This window comes from Emydura macquarii, unplaced genomic scaffold, assembly GCF_026122565.2.
Source record: "Emydura macquarii macquarii isolate MOO-44397 ecotype Brisbane River unplaced genomic scaffold, CSIRO-AGI_Emac_v2 contig_1253, whole genome shotgun sequence".
NCBI lineage: Eukaryota > Metazoa > Chordata > Testudines > Chelidae > Emydura > Emydura macquarii.
The window spans coordinates 54,072,638-54,092,500 of record NW_027131390.1 but is presented as its reverse complement, the minus strand read 5'-3'; the positions used below and the strand labels follow the sequence as shown (position 1 = coordinate 54,092,500).

The following is a 19,863-nucleotide window of genomic DNA, read 5'->3' as shown; positions in this document are numbered from 1 at the left end:
TGGCTGGGGCAGAGAATTGCCCCTGGATCTGCCCTGCCAGGGGCGTAGGTGGGTTAGACAAAGTAGCAGAACGGAGCAAGTTCTCATCCAGCTCCAGACTGGGGAAATTATCGTGTACTATACGCCCATGCAACAGATCCCCCAGATCTGTGTTAACGTCTCTGCTCAAGGACTGCATTCCTGGAGCTCCAGTACCTGTGGTGAACACCCCGATCCCTCTATCTGATAGCTCCTGGACTGGCACACCGTCTGTCTGTGTAAGTACTCCAATGGTACTCAGGCACTCAAGAGAAGTTACGGCCTGCAGGGCCCGTTCCAATTCCTCTGCCTCTTCTGTAGTAGGAAGAAGGTCTCCATTTTTACCTACAGAAATGGGAACAACAGAAGTTAGTTTGCTTTTCACAGAGACGCTTGATATCGTGGTCCCAGGAATACTGCTATCCAAAAAGTTCACTAGGATTTCTAGCTGAAAATTATGACAAATTTCCAGAATGGCTCATGATATGACTGGGGGGAAAAAAAAAAAAAAAAAAACCCCCAAGAAATTCATTCTTCCTATCTTAACTGCATTTTTTCAGTGTAAATGCAAAATGAAAAGCCTCAAATATTTGCTTGATTTACATTAGCCTATAAAAGCTTAAATATCTTTTCAAACTGTAATGCTATACAGTACTAAGATCAGTCTGCAAAGTCCATTTTGCTTATTTTGCTATAATTTGGGCTGTTAAGTGATTAACAAAAATAATTGCAATTAATTGCAGCTTTAATCGCGCTATTAAATAATAATAGAAAACCATTTATTTATTTAAATATTTTTGGACGTTTTCTATATTTTCAAATCTATTGATTTCTATTCCAACAATACAAAGTGTACATACAGTGCTCCCTTCGTATTATTTTTTATTACAAACATTTGCACTGTAAAAAAGACAAACAAAAGAAACAGTATTTCAGTTCACTTCATACATGTACTGCAGTGCAATCTCTTTGCCATGAAGGTTGAACTTACAAATGTAGAATTATTATTATTATTTTTACATAACTCCCTTCAGTTGTGTGAGCCCTTGTTTGCAAGGGAGGCTGGATTTTGCCTCAGGGACTCAGCATGTGGCAGGGGAGGAGATTCTGGTGCAGGGAGGCTGAGCTCACCAGGCTCCTGTTAGTTCTTTGTGCTGGAAACGCCATTTGTACTTTTAAAAAAATTGTGACCCCCACTAGAAAAAACACTGATTCCCTACCTTCAGCCCTGGAGAGCTTGGGGCTTCAACCCCACTTGACGTGAGGCTCAGGGTGCGAGGCCCTGGGCTTCAGCACCTCTAAGGGTGCAAGGCTGGGGGCTTCAGACCCCCACAAGGTGCAGGGCTGCGGGCTTCAGTCCCGCTCTGGGCTTCAGCCCCTGCCCAACTCAGGGCTTGTGACACACTGCACCCTTATAGTGTAATTGTGTATTGTTTAATGCAAAGTATGTCATGTAAGATGTTTCTGAAATGCTCATGACGTACTGAACATTATTGTTTAATAATATGTTTGTTGCAATATCGTGTATATGGTTATGAGGCTTCGCTATGTAATATTCCCAAATGTGTGTCTCGTGGCTTGAGACAGATCTAGGCAAAACTCTACGGAGCTGAGGAGCAATTAGCACCTCACTAAAGTGTGCATAAAACAAACCCAGCTCTTCCAGGAACAAAGGACTAGCCTGAGCATTGACAAAGGGGACGTTCACTGATAAGCACCATAAGGGGATGCTCAGTGACACAGGACATGGATGAAGCCATACAAGGACATCATTCGTCACCTGATCCTGAAAGGCAGAGAGAGGTGAAGCCCCAGAGGAGAGAAAGAACCTTTTAAAAAGGAGAGACATTTTGCAATCTCTCTCTCTCTTTCACCTCCATCTACAAACACCACCAAGCAACTGAAGCGCTGATCACAGATGAGGGCCTACCTGGAGGCAGACCAGTCAGCCTGTGGTGAGAATCATCTGAATTTGTAAGGTTGCTGAAAGTGTTACGCCTTAGTTTAGAATGCGATTTGCATTTTGTTTTCTCATGATCAAATCTGACTTGTTTTCCTCTGATTTATAATCGCTTAAAATCTTTCTCTACTTAAAACACACAAATTTATTATCTAAAGCAGTGCATTTGGTTTAAGGTGTGTTAGAGACTCCATTTGATGTGACAAGGCTAGTGCATATCAATTTCTTTGATAAACTGATGAACGTATGAGCTTGCAGAGTTTAGTGGGCAACAGTGAACACTAAGACGGAAGTTCCGAGGGGTGCATCTGGGACTGGAGATACAGGCTGGGCTCATACCATTGCATAGTCCCATGAGTGACTGGCTAGAGGCACTCACTGAGTTGGGAGCAATTTACATGCTACAGGGTATGCGTGAGCTGCCCAGGAATGGGGGTTCTTACAGCAATGCAGGGTCAGACAGGCTCCAAGAGTGAGGGATTGGGGTGACACAGCAATTCACCAGTCCAGATTGAAGAGGGGAATGTCAAAGGACTTCAGGCCCCCCCGACCCGCCCGCAGAGCCACGGGCTGCCGTTTAAGCCCTGCCCTGCCCTCCCCCACCCTCGCCCCCCGCCACCGATGCCTCCCTTCCTACCCAGAGGTATGTGATTAACACATTTTAAAAAATTCATGAGCTAATTTTGTTTTCAGTTAATTGCAGACGTTAACTGTGATTATAGTTATAACAGTAACTTGAAATTTTGGATGGTTTTCTAAAGGACATGTTCTAAGAATTAATTCAGGGAAGTTCTATGGCCTGTGTCATACAAGAGGCCCTACTGTATGAACCAAATGGTCGCTTCTGGTCTCGGAATCTAAGAAGAACCTAAACTATATTAACAGGATTAAAATATCAAACTCTGATATCATGTCAGTTCAGAAAAGTGACAAAAAGTACAGCAAGAGCTTTCCCAAACTCCTGGGTGTTCTGTTCCGAGCCTCTTCCCACCCACAGTGGGCACAGAAATCAAACACACAGAAATGCAGGTGTATTGCAGCTCACAAGCAAGTTTCACAGGTGTTTTTAAAAAACGTTTTCTGTTTCCCTTTGATAAAAAAGATAGACATTGAGTGTGATTCTCCCATTTTATCACCGAAAGAGGCCTGAGAATTTGATTGATTAAATTGCAATTGCCAATGACATGAAGAAGAGCACAAAATTAATGATTAAAATGTTAAATCAATCAGGACTTCCAGAGCACTAAGTATACAAACAAGCAAATAATCACCCATGCATGTCTTTTAAAACATGCTCTTCTTAGAGATCATGTATAAGAAGTGGTTTAATGTGTGCTCTTTGTCTAATAATTCTCTTCTCTGTTTAAAAAAAAAAAGTGAACCCTCAAAGGCCCATTTTAGACTGTTCTCTTCCTTACCTCACAATTTGTATGAACTTTCACATACATTAAAATAAAAACGTACCTTCAAAGAAATCAAAATCTTGCAAGTCATCAGGCAGCCGTGGTAGAACATCAGAAAAGTCCTCCTGATTCAATTCCAAGTCATGTGGAATGTCTGTGATTTCATTGGCGATGTCATCGGGCAGCTCATCTGTACTCAGCTCTGGTGTGGAGGGGCTCCTGGAGAGACAGTGTTGTCAGTCACAGTCTTAAATCCTGATTTCTCACTACGGCAGCAGACTTTACAGAGGGTCTGTTTCAGTTTCTGCTCTCCACCCCCCGCCCGCCCTTTTCATTTTTTAAATCAACAACTGGAAAGAATGCCTTTTAGACAAGTTTTATTAAAACTCTTAAATTCATTCTAGCAATGACTTTTCTATGTTGCTCATCAGCAGCAAAATATTTTAACAAAGGTTCGGTTAAGTGGATGAGATCTGAAATTAACATTTTCCAGTTCTTCCTTTCAGCAATGACAGAGATACAAGATATCTGAAGACGTTCACTCCAGTTCAAACACGTAACATATTCGGAAGATCAAAATATTAGGTGGTGGGGAAAAGAAAAAGGAAAGATCATCCTTCCTAGTCTATGGCTAGCAAGCCTATTTAAGACCATAAAACTGGAGCCAAGGTGTGTCCAGCTTTTCATTTAGCCAGACTCTGTACAGCATACTGACTCTGCCATCTTTCCCGATACTTATTTTTTAATTAAAAAGCTAAAATAAACAGAATGAGGCTCCATTGGCACGGACCGTATGCGGGAGATCTCCACTGGCAGTGAGATGCTGGTGGGCATGCTAAGGTTCCCTTGGGGCACTGCAGGAGGAATAGGTTTCTGGGGCCTACGTGGTCCCCTCCTTCTCTTCTTCTTGTGTTTTTTGGTAAGTGCAGGTGGCTTTGTTTTTTTCCTGGGCTTCCTCTGCTGCTGGTGCTGAACTTTACGGGAGCTGTCCCCTCTCAAGAAATTATCCTTTTGGAGAAAGAATGAAGGAAGAGGGAACACGTTAGGATAAAATGCAACTTTCTTTTCTTGCCATTCCCAAACATTGATATGTAACGTGAGCAAAAAGAGGATCTTTCTAACTGCCAACCTGCAAACCCAAGCATGGATATGAAAGTCAAGTTGCTTCCTTTTCTCCTCCTGCACCACCACTGTGAACGACAAGCATGTACATTACACCCTTAATTACACCTATGCAACCTCTCTGGAGGCAAATGGTGTTGCACAGGTTTAATTAAGGGCACAATCTGGCCTGTTTATTATTGGTAATAAGGAGTGAGAAAGAACAAACCCAGGTTAATTCTCAGATCAGGTTTGCAAAGCTGGCAGTTAGAAAAATCACATGCCATTGGCATCGCTGAGGTACAGAAAGTAAGAAAGCCCAGAGGGTCATTTCTAAAGATTGTGTCAGAGTAGAACCACAGTTTAATGCACATATGCACCAAAGTCAAAGATCTGGAGCACCCCAGGTAAGTATTAAAAGAATGAACAATACTGGGGTGACCTGGTGGTAAGAATTAATGCAGCTAGGTGTAAACCAGAGTTCTAGTCACGTTCCCATTGTTGTAAAGGGCCGAGAGCACTGAAGAGACATAGTAAGTGCTGTGGGACTGAGAATTGACAGGGTACACAGGTGCATGGCTGCAGGGCCTTGTACTCCTGAAGAGCAACCCACTGGCCAATTATAAAATGAATGCCATTTTATAGGCTCTGAAGTGAGTTGGATTCAGTCTTCGACTGTGATTATGAAGGCTATGACACAGGGCTTTGATGTGCTAAGCAAAGGAAAAAATGGGGGACAATCTTCAGGCCTTTGATAGGGAAACTGAGGATTACCTGGAGAGAGAGAAAAAAAAACCTGGATTAAAACTTTAAGGGTCTGTTTTACACTGATAAAACACAAAGGGAACCTCAGAGTTAAAGGTGACCCACAAATATTCTTGAAAATATGAAATGACAGTGTTATGTGCTGAATGCATCAAATAAAGAGCAAAGAGGCTGTGGGCACATAAATTATCCTAAAAATGTTTCTGTTGGGGGAAGATAGGTTGAGATCAGAAAATTGAGGACATAGTTCCATTGGCTCCCAATCTGTTATAATTCTCCAGTATACACCATGCTGCAAGGTCACAGCTACTGTGATACCATGGTCATAGGCAATCTTAGCTATTGTAGCCTGAAGCTATCTCACTAGGTTTTCTATCCTATGATTTTGTGAAAAGGTAAGGTCATTTTCCATTTTTTAGTATATCCCCTTCCCCTGCAAAAAATATATAAAGCTATTCTATACCATTTGGAACATTTTTAATTTTGTAAAATAGCACACAAATTGGTAAACCCAAATCAGATAAATAGTGCTCCTGATGACCCCAATTTGTGAAAATGATTACAGCTATGGTTTGTACTTACCATTTTTTTGGCATGTTCTTCACACAGAGGTGTCTGATGTGTAATGTCAAAAACTGGCACAGAGCACTGCTGCCCATCTGCAAACTTGGCTGTGCAACTTGAGAAGAGCTGCTGAGAACGGTTCAATAGGATATCTATGTGTTTCTGTGTCAGGAACAACACACCAGACGGTGACGGAGAATTGCCAATATGATAAAAATCAAAGACTTAAATTTTACCAGCCCATCAAGATACTCATTAAAAATAGCATCTTAACTTTGTTATTTAAGTTGAATGGTAGGTAAGGCTCAAACGCAACTTTTCAAGTAAAAAATTGCATTAATGCAGAATTGCTAAGGATTTTATCATTTGTTAGGATGGGTTCATTGATGCAACTATTTTAGTGAGTTTTTTTTTTTTAAAAAGGTCTCTTTCCTGGAGACGCTTAATCAACAATGTCAGTTTGGAGCACTGTAGTCAACAGAATGATTTCCTACTGAATGTCCTTATTAAAACATTAAAGTGGCAATCTAGGCAGCAGTGACCATGAGATGGTCGAGTTCAGGATCCTGACAAAAGGAAGAAAGGAGAACAGCAGGATACGGACCATGGACTTCAGAAAAGCAGACTTTGACTCCCTCAGGGAACTGATGGGCAGGATTCCCTGGGAGGCTAATATGAAGGCAAAAGGAGTTCAAGAGAGCTGGCTGTATTTTAAAGAGACCTTATTGAGGGCACAGGAGCAAACCATCCCGATGTGCAGAAAGAATAGCAAATATGGTAGGCGTCCAGCTTGGCTTAACAAAGAAGTCTTTGGCGAATTTAAACGCAAAAAAGAAGCTTACGAGAAGTGGAAGCTTGGTCAGATGACTAGGGAGGATTATAAAAACACTGCTTGAACGTGCAGAAATGAAATCAGGAAGGCCAAAGCACAATTGGAGTTGCAGCTAGCAAGGGACATGAAGGGGAACAAGAAGGGTTTCTACAGGTATGTTGCCAACAAGAGGAAGATTAGGGAAAGTGTGGGCCCCCTCCAGAATGGGGGAGGCAACCTAGTGACAGAGGATGTGGAGAAAGCTGAGGTACTCAATGCCTTTTTTGCCTCTGTCTTCACAGACAAGATCAGCTCCCAGACTACTGTACTGGGTGGCACAGAATGGGAAGGAGGCGAACATCCCGCAGTGCTGAAGGAACAGGTCCAAGACTATTTAGAAGGATTGGACATACACAAGTCCATGGGGCCGGATGCGATGCACCCGAGGGTGCTGAGGGAATTAGCTGAGGTGATTTCAGAGCCATTGGCTATTATCTTTGAAAGCTCGTGGCAACAGGGGGAGGTCCCTGAGGACTGGAAAAAAGCAAATATAGTGCCCATCTTCAAAATAGGGAGGAAAGGGGATCCAGGGAACTACAGACCGGTCAGCCTCACTTCAATCCCTGGAAAAATCATGGAGCAGGTCCTTAAGAAATCCATTTTAAGGCACTTGGAAGAGAGGAAGGCGATCAGGAACAGTCAACACGGATTCACCAAGGGAAAGTCATGCCTGACCAACCTGATTGCTTTCTATGATTAGGTGACTGGCTCTGTGGATGTAGGGAAGGTGGTGGATATGATATACCTTGACTTTAGCAAAGCTTTTGATACTGTCTCTCACAGTATTCTTATCAGCAAGTTAAAGAAGTATGGGTTGGATGAATGGACTATAAAATGGATAGAGAACTGGATAGAGCATAGGGCTCAACGAGTAGTGATCAATGGCTCCATGTCTCGCTGGCAACCAGTCACAAGCGCAGTTCCCCAGGGGTCGGTCCTGGGGCCGGTTTTGTTCAACATCTTCATTAATGATCTGGAGGATGGGGTAGACTGCACCCTCAGCAAATTTGCGGATGACACTAAGCTGGGGGGAGTGGTAGATACCCTGGAAGGTAGGGATAGGATACAGAAGGACCTAAACAAACTGGAGGGCTGGGCCAAAAGAAATCTAATGAGGTTCAACAAAGAAAAGTGCAGAGTCCTCCACTTAGGAAGGAAGAATCCCATGCACAGCTATAGACTGGGGACCAATGAGCTAGGCAGCAGTTCTGCAGAAAAGGACCTGGGGGTAACAGTGGATAAAAAGCTGGATATGAGTCAGCAGTGTGCCCTGGTTGTCAAGAAGGCTAATAGCATATTGGGCTGCATTAGGAGGGGCATTGCCAGCAGGTCGTGGGAAGTAATTATTCCCCTCTATTCGGCATTGGTGAGGCCGCATTTAGAATATTGTGTCCAGTTTTGGGCCCCCCACTACAAAAAGGATGTGGACAAGTTGGAGAGAGTACAGCGGAGGGCAACAAAAATTATTAGGGGGCTGGAGTACAGGACTTATGAGGAGAGGCTAAGGGAACTGGGCTTGTTTAGTCTGCAAAAGAGAAGAATGAGGGGGGATTTGATAGCAGCCTTTAACTACCTGAAAGGGAGTTCCAGGGAGGATGGGGCTAGGCTGTTCTCGGTGGTGGCAGATGACAGAACAAGGAGCAATGGTCTCGAGTTACAGGGGGGGGGAGGTCTAGGTTGGATATTAGGAAAAAGTTTTTCACTAGGAGGGTGGTGAAGCAGTGGAATGGGTTACCTAGGGAGGTGGTGGAATCTCCATCCTTAGAGGTTTTTAAGCTGAGGCTTGACAAAGCCCTGGCTGGGATGATATAGCTGAGGTTAGTCCTGCTTTGAGCAGGGGGTTGGACTAGATGAGCTCCTGAGGTCCCTTCCAACTCTAATATTCTATGATTCTAAGTTAAACAGCAGTCTGATAGGTCTGAATGAGAGTCATGGAGATCAGGAAGCAGAACCCAGATCTGTCCAGTATGCCTTCCATTGGACTATAGTGCCCATCCTGGATAAGATCATCAGTGGCCACTGATGGCTTTTGATTTCAACTGACAATGTATCTTAAAAATCTGTATTAAAAAGAGCCTAAACGGGCCAGGTATAGTCTGTGACTTTCCCCTCTCAGAGGAATAGAGGGACTGGTTTTAAAAGCTTTTTATGATAACTCAGTTTCTTACACCCAGCATTTGCAAAGCATACTTTTCTTCTGTCCCATCCATTCAGATCTTTTCTACCCTTTGTGTTCATCTCCCACCCTCTCATTTTGCAGCACTCCTTCAATTTTTAAGGTGGCTGTGAATTCACAGCTGAAGTTTTGTGAGGGGAGGGAGGAGAAGAAAGCTGTGAGAAGATGCAAGTGGGTCTTGTCAGGTAAGAGAGAGCACTTAAAATAATCATAAAAAATTCATGATAATAATCAGCCAGTCTAGCCTCCAAGTCTAGCCTACAAGTTCAGATATGGAAGTTGGTTTTGAATCTTCTAAGGTTTTTTTCCCCCTCTTTTGAGAATGCTATACCTCTGCAGATCACATTTCTTTAAGGTTTCCCTAAACTCTCATGCAGTCATGTACAGAATTATGTCCTAAGGACTTCTCATTCTTTCCCCTGCACTACCTCAATTAGCAATGCAAGACATTAGAACTTTCACCATTTATTCACTCTAGGCTACCACTTTATTCCACAGTACTCCTACTTTCTGCACACACAGCTGAGTCTTGTAAGACTATCTAGATATTTTATGGAAAGCTACTAGCAACTGCACAAGAGCAGCGTGGAGCACACCCTCCCATCAAAGAATGAGATCATCTGTAAAGCTGCTGGTGGTACCAGGCTGAGCTGTGTGGGAGCGTAACAATGTAACTATGACAGACACCAGTAACTCGAACTGTGGTCCGCTCTGCCTATTGTGAACAGATCACATTACACTACCCTAAATACCTGTAAGCAGACAGGCACAAAGCCAAAACGATTCAGGAGACATCAGCAAATAAGTGTATCTGATCCAAAATTATTTGTCACTCTAAAGAATAAAATCTGCATCAAGGGTGTTTCCTTCCTCAATGCACATTGAGGGGAGTTAAGAGGATACGTTGAAAACAATGCGTGGTGAATGGAAGGGCCTTGTTAGTGCACTGTTCACCTTTCACAGTTCCACTACACGTTGTTGGTTCTGCATCTCTCTGCTTGGCTTGGCTTGTGCTGAAACAAAAGCACATTACAACATGGAGTTTAAAAAAATCATTGCCAGCAGATATCCTGGCATAACTGTAACACAAACATGGCAAAGTGAACCATACATTATGGATACACATTTGATTTGTGTGGTTTACAGTTCAGTGTAGTTATTTACTCTCTAGAGCGGGACATAGACAGATGTCAACAACAGGCAAAGTGACACTGGAGTAACAGCATCACAGAATGAGGCAAGCAAGACTTCCTCACAACTGTTGTTTGTTTACAGCATCTGACACAACAGAGCCTCCAGGCATGCAACATAAATAACAAATACTGATAGAACCCAGAGTTACACACTCATTGTAAATGAAATTCACTGCATATGCAGAAGGCCTACAAAATGCTGAAGCCCTCAAAATAGGACTAACCCTTTGCATGGGGTGAATTTCATCTTGTATGCATGTTACTCCCTATGCTGACTGAAGGTTCTTTGTAGACATTCTAGTTATTACCCTCAGGTCTTCATCAGCAGTTTTAAGCCAGATCACAAGACTGAGCAAAATAATTTTAGCAAATAATATTATCCCCTAAAGCCAACATGAACTGTTTGGAGTCACAAAATCAATTCAGTTCTTACACTTTATGAGATTGGAGCAGTGACTATAGATCTCCATTATTTTGACAGACTACCCAATTTAATTTTTCAGTCACTTCTAATTACACAACTAATTTATGTGCTACTGATTAGACTTAATTTAGGTTACCAAATAATCTGACCAAGTTGCACTGAATCAGCCTAAGAATTCAGGCAAGATTTATCATGTAGTTTAAGTTTGGAGACATTTATGTATTTATTTTTTAAAAGTTCAATTAGAAACCACGTAATTAAGCTGCAGCTCTGACCTATCCTTGTAAGATGGGTGCCTTTTCTTCCATCCTCAGTACATCCCCCACCATAATAAAGCAGACCCCTTAGTCTTTCTTCATCCCAAGAGGAGCAAACACCACCACTGTCAGTGCCCTCTATGAGCAGGGTAGAAGCCACTTTCAGCCTGCCCTCCCCTCCCCGTATTTCTCTTCATAGTCCCCTGGATCCACGTGTCTTGATGAGTGAGGACAGAACCAGCAGAGGGAAACTGCTGATACTGAAGACATAACACCAGGGTCTGCACAAGTATTCTGTACCAAGCAAATCCACGCATGTCAAAGACTAGAGGGATGTTGACATTACCTAAAAGGAATTCCCATAGAGGGTAACCTTCAGAGTTGTTGGAGGCTATTTATTTCATTGTTGAATCTCATTTAATGTTAGATTGAGTCAAATCTAATAAAAAGTTATGAGATATTATGATGATATTCTAGAAAGAGGTAAAGAGAACACAGACAGGTTTTAAAAGCAGTTTTTCTTAGTACAAAAACAGACAATTGCTGAGGGAATCTGCAGAGCAGACTGTATGTTTCTGTAAAGCATTAACTAAAAACCCAAGAAGTGCGGGCGATCAGTTACAATGACAGAATCAGTAACAAAAATATGAGTGAAATCCTGACTCTATGAAGTCAATTAGCATTTTGCCACTAACTTCACTGAGACCAGGATTTTACCCTAAGCAATTAAAATCACGCACACGTGTTGCAGAACAAATGATCCGTTTTTTACATTGCTCAACCGAAAAAAAAATAAACCATGTTTTAATTTACATGATAGGCCCTATGATGTCATGATTATTTTGCCTTCCATATATGGGATCCATGTGTATATTAGGTTGAAAGTTCAATGTTTCACCTTAGCCTGCTCGTTTCACTGCTGATTCTTACCCTACCTTGCTTAGACTACTACTGCAAGCATGTTGGAGTGTATGGGCTCTAACCTGGTCCAAGTGCATGCAGCTCTTCGGAGTTCCTGTATCAGTTGCCCAGCACATTCCGGCTCTCTGCTGGCCGCACGCAGCAAAGCTTTCCGGAGTGTATGCCGGCATTTCTTCTGACGAGATTCTGCCCGCTCCAGGCGGCAGAGGTGCTTATATTTCTGCTGAAAGTAAGTGCAAAGTTGGGTCACCCTGGAACTCCTGCTATCTGCATCATCGTCATCTGACCTGTGAAGATGGAGGGGAAAATACAAAACAGATGGTCTTTTTCAAAGAGAACTAATTTATAACTCTCTCAGAATTATTAAACAAGTATCTGTCTTCTAATTCCACACATAGCTAATGGCTAAAAATAGTCAGGGATATTTTCCCGCAGAGAAACTCAACCAGTTCAAACTATGGGAATCCTTTTACACTTCAAAGGTATTTAATCTTCTTAGTATGTCATTATTAGAGATTACATCAATTTATCTTTGAGTCTGACATGTTTAAATGTCTGGAGCTTGTTGTTAAGAAAATATATTGTTAGCCTTTATTTACTGTAATGTGTCAGCAATAAAGCTGCATCTTAAATCAAAGCAGTATGGAAAGGAGAAAACACGCAGTGGAAATTGACTGAAGAAAGGTCATGCCAGAGAAGTATGGCTAAATTCTAAGAGAACAGTATCAAATCAGTTGACCTTTTCTTCATGTATGATTTTACTGGGTGATCTTTTTTCTCCCATTTCCCCAAAAAGCTGGTTCTAAGTTCTGCTCTCACCTGCCCTGGGTCTACACCAATGAAATTCCGGTGACTTTAATGAAGTTACTTCATCTTTGCATTGCAGCAAATGAGATTAGAATCTGGCTCCTGATATTTACTACCCAAATTGACAGGCATATATGTTGTTTGCAGGGTTACTGTAGTTGTGCTGGTCCCAGAATATTAGAGAGACAAGGTGGGTGAGGTATAATCTTTTATTGGACCAACTTCTGTTGGTGAAAGAGACCATCTTTCGAGCTTATGGTCTTATATAGCTCTAAAGTGAAATCCTGGACCCACTGATCGCAGAAGCAAAATTCCCATTGACTTCAGTTGGGCCAGTATTTTACTCCTGGTGAAAGAGAATAACTCCAAAATCCATGTAGATGCATCCACTGATACCAGAGATGAATATTTCCTCTTTGTCTCTAGTACCTTGGGTAATTTTATAAGTAGTAAAACTAAGAAATTAATATTAAAGACAATGGATGACTTCCCTGTTATGTGCTGTAATGATGAGATACAGTAAAAGCCACCCACAAAACACACAGTTATGCATTAGCATTTCGTTAAAAAGGAGAGTTTACTACAGAGTTAATTCACAGGGCAGTGAGACGGGGTTCTAGGTAGGCTATGCAAGAATCTGAGTAGAAGCATGAACTAGGAGCACCTGATCAGTCAATCCCCATTTACTCAGGAAGATTTTTTTCCTTTTATTTTCTTTTCCTAATTGAAAAAGCACACACACCATCAAATTCCTCAAACATGCCAAACATGCTCAGCAGAAGTAATAAAAATCATCACTGGGACCTGTTTAAATCAAGGATCTCTCTCAGTACCAAGCAATCAGCTTCACCCTGATAACACTCAGCAAAAGAAGATGTATGCCTTCTGGAGTGAATTTACTTCGAATAAGACATTCTTTGTTCAGCCTTCTCTGGAGAAAATAAAACTGGGGAATTTTTGCTAAACTTACTAAGCAAAGGAAGAAAAAACTAAGGTACAAAGTGCAGAGCTTCATCAGCAAGATCAAGTACACTGAAATACAAATCTCTGAACAACAAAGCACACTGCAAAAGTAGTTAACAACAGTGTGGATGCTGACAATCAAATGCATTATTTATTAAATAAAATAAGATCCAGAAATGTCAGAGTGGTAGGTGTCCCTCTAAGAGAAGGGCATTCAATTTAATTGCTTTTATGGAAAAACTTGTGCCAGCTATTCTCAGAGAAGAACTTTTACATCTAAACTGTTTGGAAAAGCTTACTTAATTTCCAGGAGAAAAGCTCATAAAAACTTCCACCGAGGACACTATCATAACACAAATATAAATCCAAATATATATTTTTATGAGAAAACTTGACCACATTATATACACTTTTACTATTATACACAATATATATTATTCTCAAGAAACAACCATTACAAGATCTTAACCCAAAATGCCCACTGTTAATTAATAAATGGAAAATATTATCAATTAATATAATTAACAGTATCCCTTAAAATATGCAAATAATGGTAACAAAAAGAATACACTAAGAATTCCAAGGGTCAAAATGTCAATTTGATCTGTATACAGAATTGCATGGCCTTTTAATGATTTACTATCTGTCTTTTTTTTTTTTTTAAAGGCAAAAAAAAGCAATCATAGAGGAGGAAGATGGGTGGAAGTGAGTACCCTCATTGCATGAGGCAGTCAACATAAAAATATGTAATACACACATATACTTAATGCTCCTAATATTTATATCACTTATAATAATATATTTGCAACTGAGTATTAGCACTAGAGAAAGGAGAAACAGTCTGTGTTAAAAAGTGAAAGTGATTTTGAAAAGGTTTTGCTGTCTGATTTGAGCAGCCTTCTTTCAGAGAACGTCTCCATGGTTATAATAAACCTTTGACTCACTTCCCATTGAGTTGAACATAGAAAGGTCAAAACATTTATGACCCCTTATGACTGATGAGTTATGAGATGATTCTGAAAGTCACAAGTTAAGAGGCACATGGAGAGGCCCAGAAAGTACTGCTGCAGTGCTCTAGTATTTTCTGGGAGACAATACTACTTAGGGTTTTCACTTCTGAGCAAGTAAGACTAGCCAAAACATATTTATACATCCCCAGAGACCTTAAAATAGCAGTCACATCCATCTTTTTTGTGTGTCAAAATTCCAAAAACACATTTTATTTTAACCCCTTAATGCTGAGCTATTTAATCAAATTACATTTGGTTTATTTTTAGTAAGCACATGTGAGAGTACTGTGAACACAGGCATTTCACTTTTAAAGTATTTCTGAAAATGCATGGAAGTCTTTCAGAGAATAACCTAAAATGCTGCCTTTCTTAAATGAGTGACATGTTCAATGCCACTTACAATTCAGATGTGTTTAACACTGAGGGAATAAATTGTGACTGACTACTACAAAAAACTAAAAAGACTCTCCCCTATAGAAAGGAAGCACAAACAGGTGGTAACCACCAATCCAGCAGCGCTAAAGTCACCAAAAGTGGCTTGGGAGAGTTGATAACATAAAAAATGTCAGAGATTTCTGGAAAGGCATCCCAACTAGTTTAGAGAGAGCGCTCTGATTTTAGGACTAGGAATGCTCAGTAATCCACCATATATCATGTCCCCTGTTTTTAAAGTGTTGTGATAAATAGCTTCTCTTCAAGCCAATGAAATGTTCTTGACTTGAGATTAGAAGTGAAACTGATGCACACGACAGAACCCGGTGGTTCTCAAACTGTGGACTCTTTACTGGTAAGAAATAAGAAATGTGGAGTTGGGAGGAGTCCTTAAGAAGGTTCTCTGTTTCATGAGGCAGCACTCAGAATAAAATGAACTGGAAAAACTAATAAACCCAGCATTACCATTGTCATATCTGCAAAAGACTACATGGGTCTAACTGCCCTCTTTCCATATGCAGCCATATACTGCCAACTGAAGCTCTTTGCTGGTTGCTATTGCAGCATCTGGGGAGGGTTTTAATGAAGACTCTTATTTGGGAGTAGAATTTGGCTGGAGAGAGAACAGGGAACACCAAGTAGCATGAAGAAACAGTTGCAATGCAGTAGCGCTATAAGATAGGACAGAGGTGACTCTTTACAGCAGTGTTTCTCAATTAAATTTGGCCACAGAACCCTTTTGAACTCGATAAATAATTGCGGAACCCCCCAAACTCTTAACAGTATTTTTACATATGGGGCCAAAAAAAAATGTCGAAATAAGCAAATGATATACAAACAATTAGGTCAGCGTTTCTCAATTAAATTACACTTACACTCAATACCCTCCGCCGAAAAATCCGGGACATCTTCCCTTTTTCGGCGGCGCAGAGAACAGCTGCTCACGGAACCCCAACAGTGAACACCAATTGAGAAACACTGCTCTACAGAGTTTGCCATTGACTAAGTCAGAGTAGTGACCTTTTGTCAATTATTTGCAAAGCCATCACACTACAATGGAGGCAGAAGTATTCTTTTAATTGAAAAAAGACATCCTGCTATTGAAAGTAACAAAGGAACTACCCTTTGCACTGTTATTCTTTACTACAGAGCAACCAAGAACCCTGCTCTTCCCTCAACAGGAGAGCTGGACTAAGGTACAGGCTAGCAAAACCAAAGTTTAAATAAATAAGTATAACTAAAATCACTCCAGTGTAGTTCTTTTGAACATTATAAAAAAGACTCCTTAGAACCATTCCACTCTTCCTTCTGCTATTTCTTTTTTCTAAAGTGAAGAGGCTGTATTTATTTGATGGGTTTTATTGAATATTATTGCCATACAGCACGCCAGATGGACTGGTTTGAGGACGAACTCTAATCATCTTTTATTCTCTGTTTTTAAATTCTAAGGAAGTACCTTGTTGTCCCAGGCTAGCTGGCCCTTTACGGTAAGGAAGGCTCAGCCTTGCTTGTGACCAGACAACTACTCCCCCCACCCAGATGAGTATGATGAGACTTAATTATAATTCCTGACCCCCTCACTGTAGTGGGATCAAAGAGAGGACTACTGAAACAGAGCTGTGAACTCAGAAGACACAGGAGAGAGGAGCAAGCGGTGTTCCCTCACCCTGGGAAGGGCCTGGTGAAGTCAGCCTGGAGAGCCATTGGAGAACAACTCAGGCCCTGGGGGACTGAGTCAGGACCTATAAGGAGCAGGAAGATCCCTAAGGTAAGCTGCCAGAGACCCTGGGGATAAGAAACAGTGAGGGAAACTTGCTGGAAGGAAGCAACATAGGAGAAATGTTGCAAGGCCCAGACGTACAGGCAAAGAGCAGAGAACTTCAATGTAGCCCAAGAAGGGCAGAAGAATTATTAGTTTGGATTTATTTGGATTCACAGTTGGATTTTAGTTAACCAAGAAGGAGGCTGCTCCTAACCAGAAGATCCAGAGAGAGAGACAAATCAGCGCAGTGCCGAGGAAGTGCTCAACAGGGGTGCTAGACGCAAAGTCCCCTGCAGCACCACATCCTGACACCAGCGGGTGCTACGGCAGCGGGTCCGACTGTACACGTCAGTAGTTTCAACGTTTCTGTGGCACTGATGGCTTCTAGCTTACTTTTGAAGACTGCTATCTTTCTTGTGAACTGATAGCTATGATGGAGAAAACTTACTTCTCATTGCTTTCAGTGGCAAAACCAGTCTATTTTGACCACTTGTTTTAGATCAATGCACATATTGAAATTTAACAACTTTGTTGGCAAATGTGGATTTTGTTTTAAATAAACTTGTTTTTCTTAGCAAGCAGACAAGGGTCAAAGTCAAATAATCCATGATGTAGCTTCAATGATGGCAATGGAGTTGAAAGCAGGGACAACTTTGGCATTAGTTGATTAAGATAAGAAATATTCACCTCTCACCTCCCCAAGGAACCAGTGTTCCAGTGAAGAATTTCCCCCTGCTGGAACAGGTTTCCCAGCAAGTCAGCTTCTCTTTATTTTAACTCTAGTGTTGCTAACTCTCAGGATTTTATCACAAGTCTTGCAATATTTGCTTTCTTAAAGCCCTAGACCCTTACAGTCCTGTGAATACACCAGAATCACAATGTTCATTTAAAATAATAATAATAATGTAAGTTTATGGCCCACCTGGAAAGTCAGACTAACATTACAGAGGAAAGTTTTCCCTCAAGAAGAGGTATTGAAAACAAGCCAACCAGGTGAATGCAGAATTATTCTCAAAGTCAATCACTAGCTTCAATGGGTACATCTACACAGAAGAAAAAAAAAAGGAGGAAAATAAAGACTCGGGCAACAAGTCTCAGAGCCCATGTCATCTATCTCAGGCTCATGCTGCGGGGCTAAAAATAGCAGTGTAGATACTCCCACTCAGGCAGGAGACCAGGCTCTGAAACCCAGCAAGGGAGGAGAGTCTCAGAAGTCCAGTGCAAATAAATGTCTACACTACTGTACTTTTTGCCCTTTTTTTTAGCATTAGCTGTGAGAGTGAGAGTCAGTTAAACCCAGGCTCTGAGACTCACCGCCATGTTGTTGGTTTTTGGTTTGGGGTTTTTTTGGTGGGGGGAGGTTGCAGTGTAGTGCACCCTGTTACTGCTTCCTACTTGAGGGGCATTTCCATTGTTATTTCCTGTGAGCCCTGAATAGGAATAAAAAGAAAAAAGAGTGGAGCTGGCTGGCAGGGAAATATTTTCCTCCCATACTCTGAAGCAATGGGGACACAAGCCAAAGGGGAGGTGAAGGATGGTACATAGTGTCTGTCTACTAAACCAAAACAAGTTAATTTAAAACAGGAATACATTCACCACAAATAGGAATTCAGATACAAGTTGAAACTTTCCTAAGCCCAGTTCAAAACAGAATGCCTTCGCATAGGAATCAATGGGAGATTCTCTCCATCACAGTTAATATGATCACAGATAGAATGAGTTGATGGCAGTCACTGTGAAATGAGTTAAGTTCTACTATGTTTATTGTTAAATACAATTTTAATTTAAAAAAAGCCAAACCTCAGATTTTGATACATGATTTTAGATTTTTGAAGTTCTGGAAAAAGATTCAGTTTTCTATTAAAATCAACTCAAAATTCACAAGAAAGCATAACAACAAAGTGATAGCTGCCTTTGATTAGCTTGCCATCAATCTGAGTAGCTATTAGGTTAGTAAGTCAGAGTCACTTTAACAAACCAAACATCCATGGAATAGTTCAAATTAATATATCTTCACAAGCAGAGAACATAGTGCAGAATGTCAAAGTAGGACAGTTTCAGTTAATGTTTCAGTTAACAATCTTTACTGAAGCTTGCCAAATAGAAATATAATTTTGAAAGATTGGAATCAAGCAAATGTGTCAACATTTATCCATAAACAAAATTAGAAAAGATGCTGAAGAGTAGAACTAGGCAGATTAATTGAAGCATAGGAGCTGCAAGTGCTGTATCAGTTATGGTCAATGAAGAGGGTGTTTTAACTGAAGTGCAGAAAATGTTAAATGAAATGAAACAGAAAATGTCAATTAAAGTTAGTACTTTCGATCAACATGTGAAAAGAACAGGGAGGATTCAGCAAAAGTAAAAAAAGCCAACACAGAATAGGCAGCTCACGCACAACCTCCTTAAAAGCTGAAAAAGAAAATAGGATTTAAGTAACATATCAATTAAATGTCAAGGAGGGGGAAGAGTATAATAATAGGAAGAGCTCTTTGATGGGACACATGACCTATTTTGAAAGTTATATTTGGTTTAAAAGATGAACCAGAAAACTATAGTCAGAATGGAAGTATCTCCATTTGCTCCCTGTTATGTTCCCTAACAAACAGGCTGTGAAGAATAATGGCCTGAAAAAAAGCTTTAACCTAAAAGTATTTTTCAAATGAAGCTAACTTCTGTGAAAATGCGCTATTTTTCTGTCTAGTGATCCCAAAAGAGCAACTGACTTTCATGCCAGCTAAAAAATAATTCCTTTTTGTTTTGAGAAAAGGAACATTAAAGCACTGTTTTTGGTCTCTCAGTTTTGTTTGCAGCTTTGAAGTTCACCATGAAGATAGCTTTTACGGATTGGTATGGTTTTCTGCAAGCTGGCGTCTTCAGCAGTTCAGTTTTGCAGTTTTAAATATCACATTTGCAGGGGCACTTAAGTATTACCACAGCATCCATCTATGTCTTTTGGAAGAAGGTGCAATGCTTTTAGACACAAGGAAAATATCTTGTTGTGTACTGAAACCGAACCATAATATAGAAGCTTTAACAAAACTTGTCAAGGCTGTAATTTCATTTTGTGATTAATGTGCCTCAACCTCCTTTCTTGTAGTTTATATCTCAGTTAACTACTGTACTCTGCATGATATACTTTACTTTTGGCATGCTAGAATGACATTAACACAGAGACATATATGATCATATCCTGTTGTGAGACCGCACAGTCATGAATTAACAATATTTGCACA

At 40.8% G+C, this 19,863-nt stretch overlaps 1 protein-coding gene and 1 non-coding gene across 5 annotated transcripts in view; both read right to left on the bottom strand.

Moving 5' to 3' along the window:
- INO80D (INO80 complex subunit D) overlaps window positions 1-19,863 on the bottom strand; it is a 53,169-nt gene that overhangs the window by 8,961 nt on the left and 24,345 nt on the right. For 3 of the 4 annotated variants that reach the window (XM_067548830.1, XM_067548832.1, XM_067548831.1), the window contains 6 exons: window positions 11,716-11,940; window positions 9,762-9,871; window positions 5,830-5,963; window positions 4,172-4,389; window positions 3,443-3,600; window positions 1-363 (listed from right to left, as the gene is read on the bottom strand). The exon at window positions 1-363 is cut by the window's left edge. In XM_067548830.1, coding sequence (XP_067404931.1) covers window positions 1-363; window positions 3,443-3,600; window positions 4,172-4,389; window positions 5,830-5,963; window positions 9,762-9,871; window positions 11,716-11,940 — 1,208 coding nt within the window. The remainder of the gene's footprint in view (window positions 364-3,442; window positions 3,601-4,171; window positions 4,390-5,829; window positions 5,964-9,761; window positions 9,872-11,715; window positions 11,941-19,863) is intronic. The other variant, XM_067548833.1, reaches the window with a different exon arrangement.
- LOC137154258 (small nucleolar RNA SNORA57) lies at window positions 10,944-11,064 on the bottom strand. The gene has a single exon (XR_010920178.1). It is a non-coding gene; the product is annotated as a small nucleolar RNA SNORA57 (small nucleolar RNA).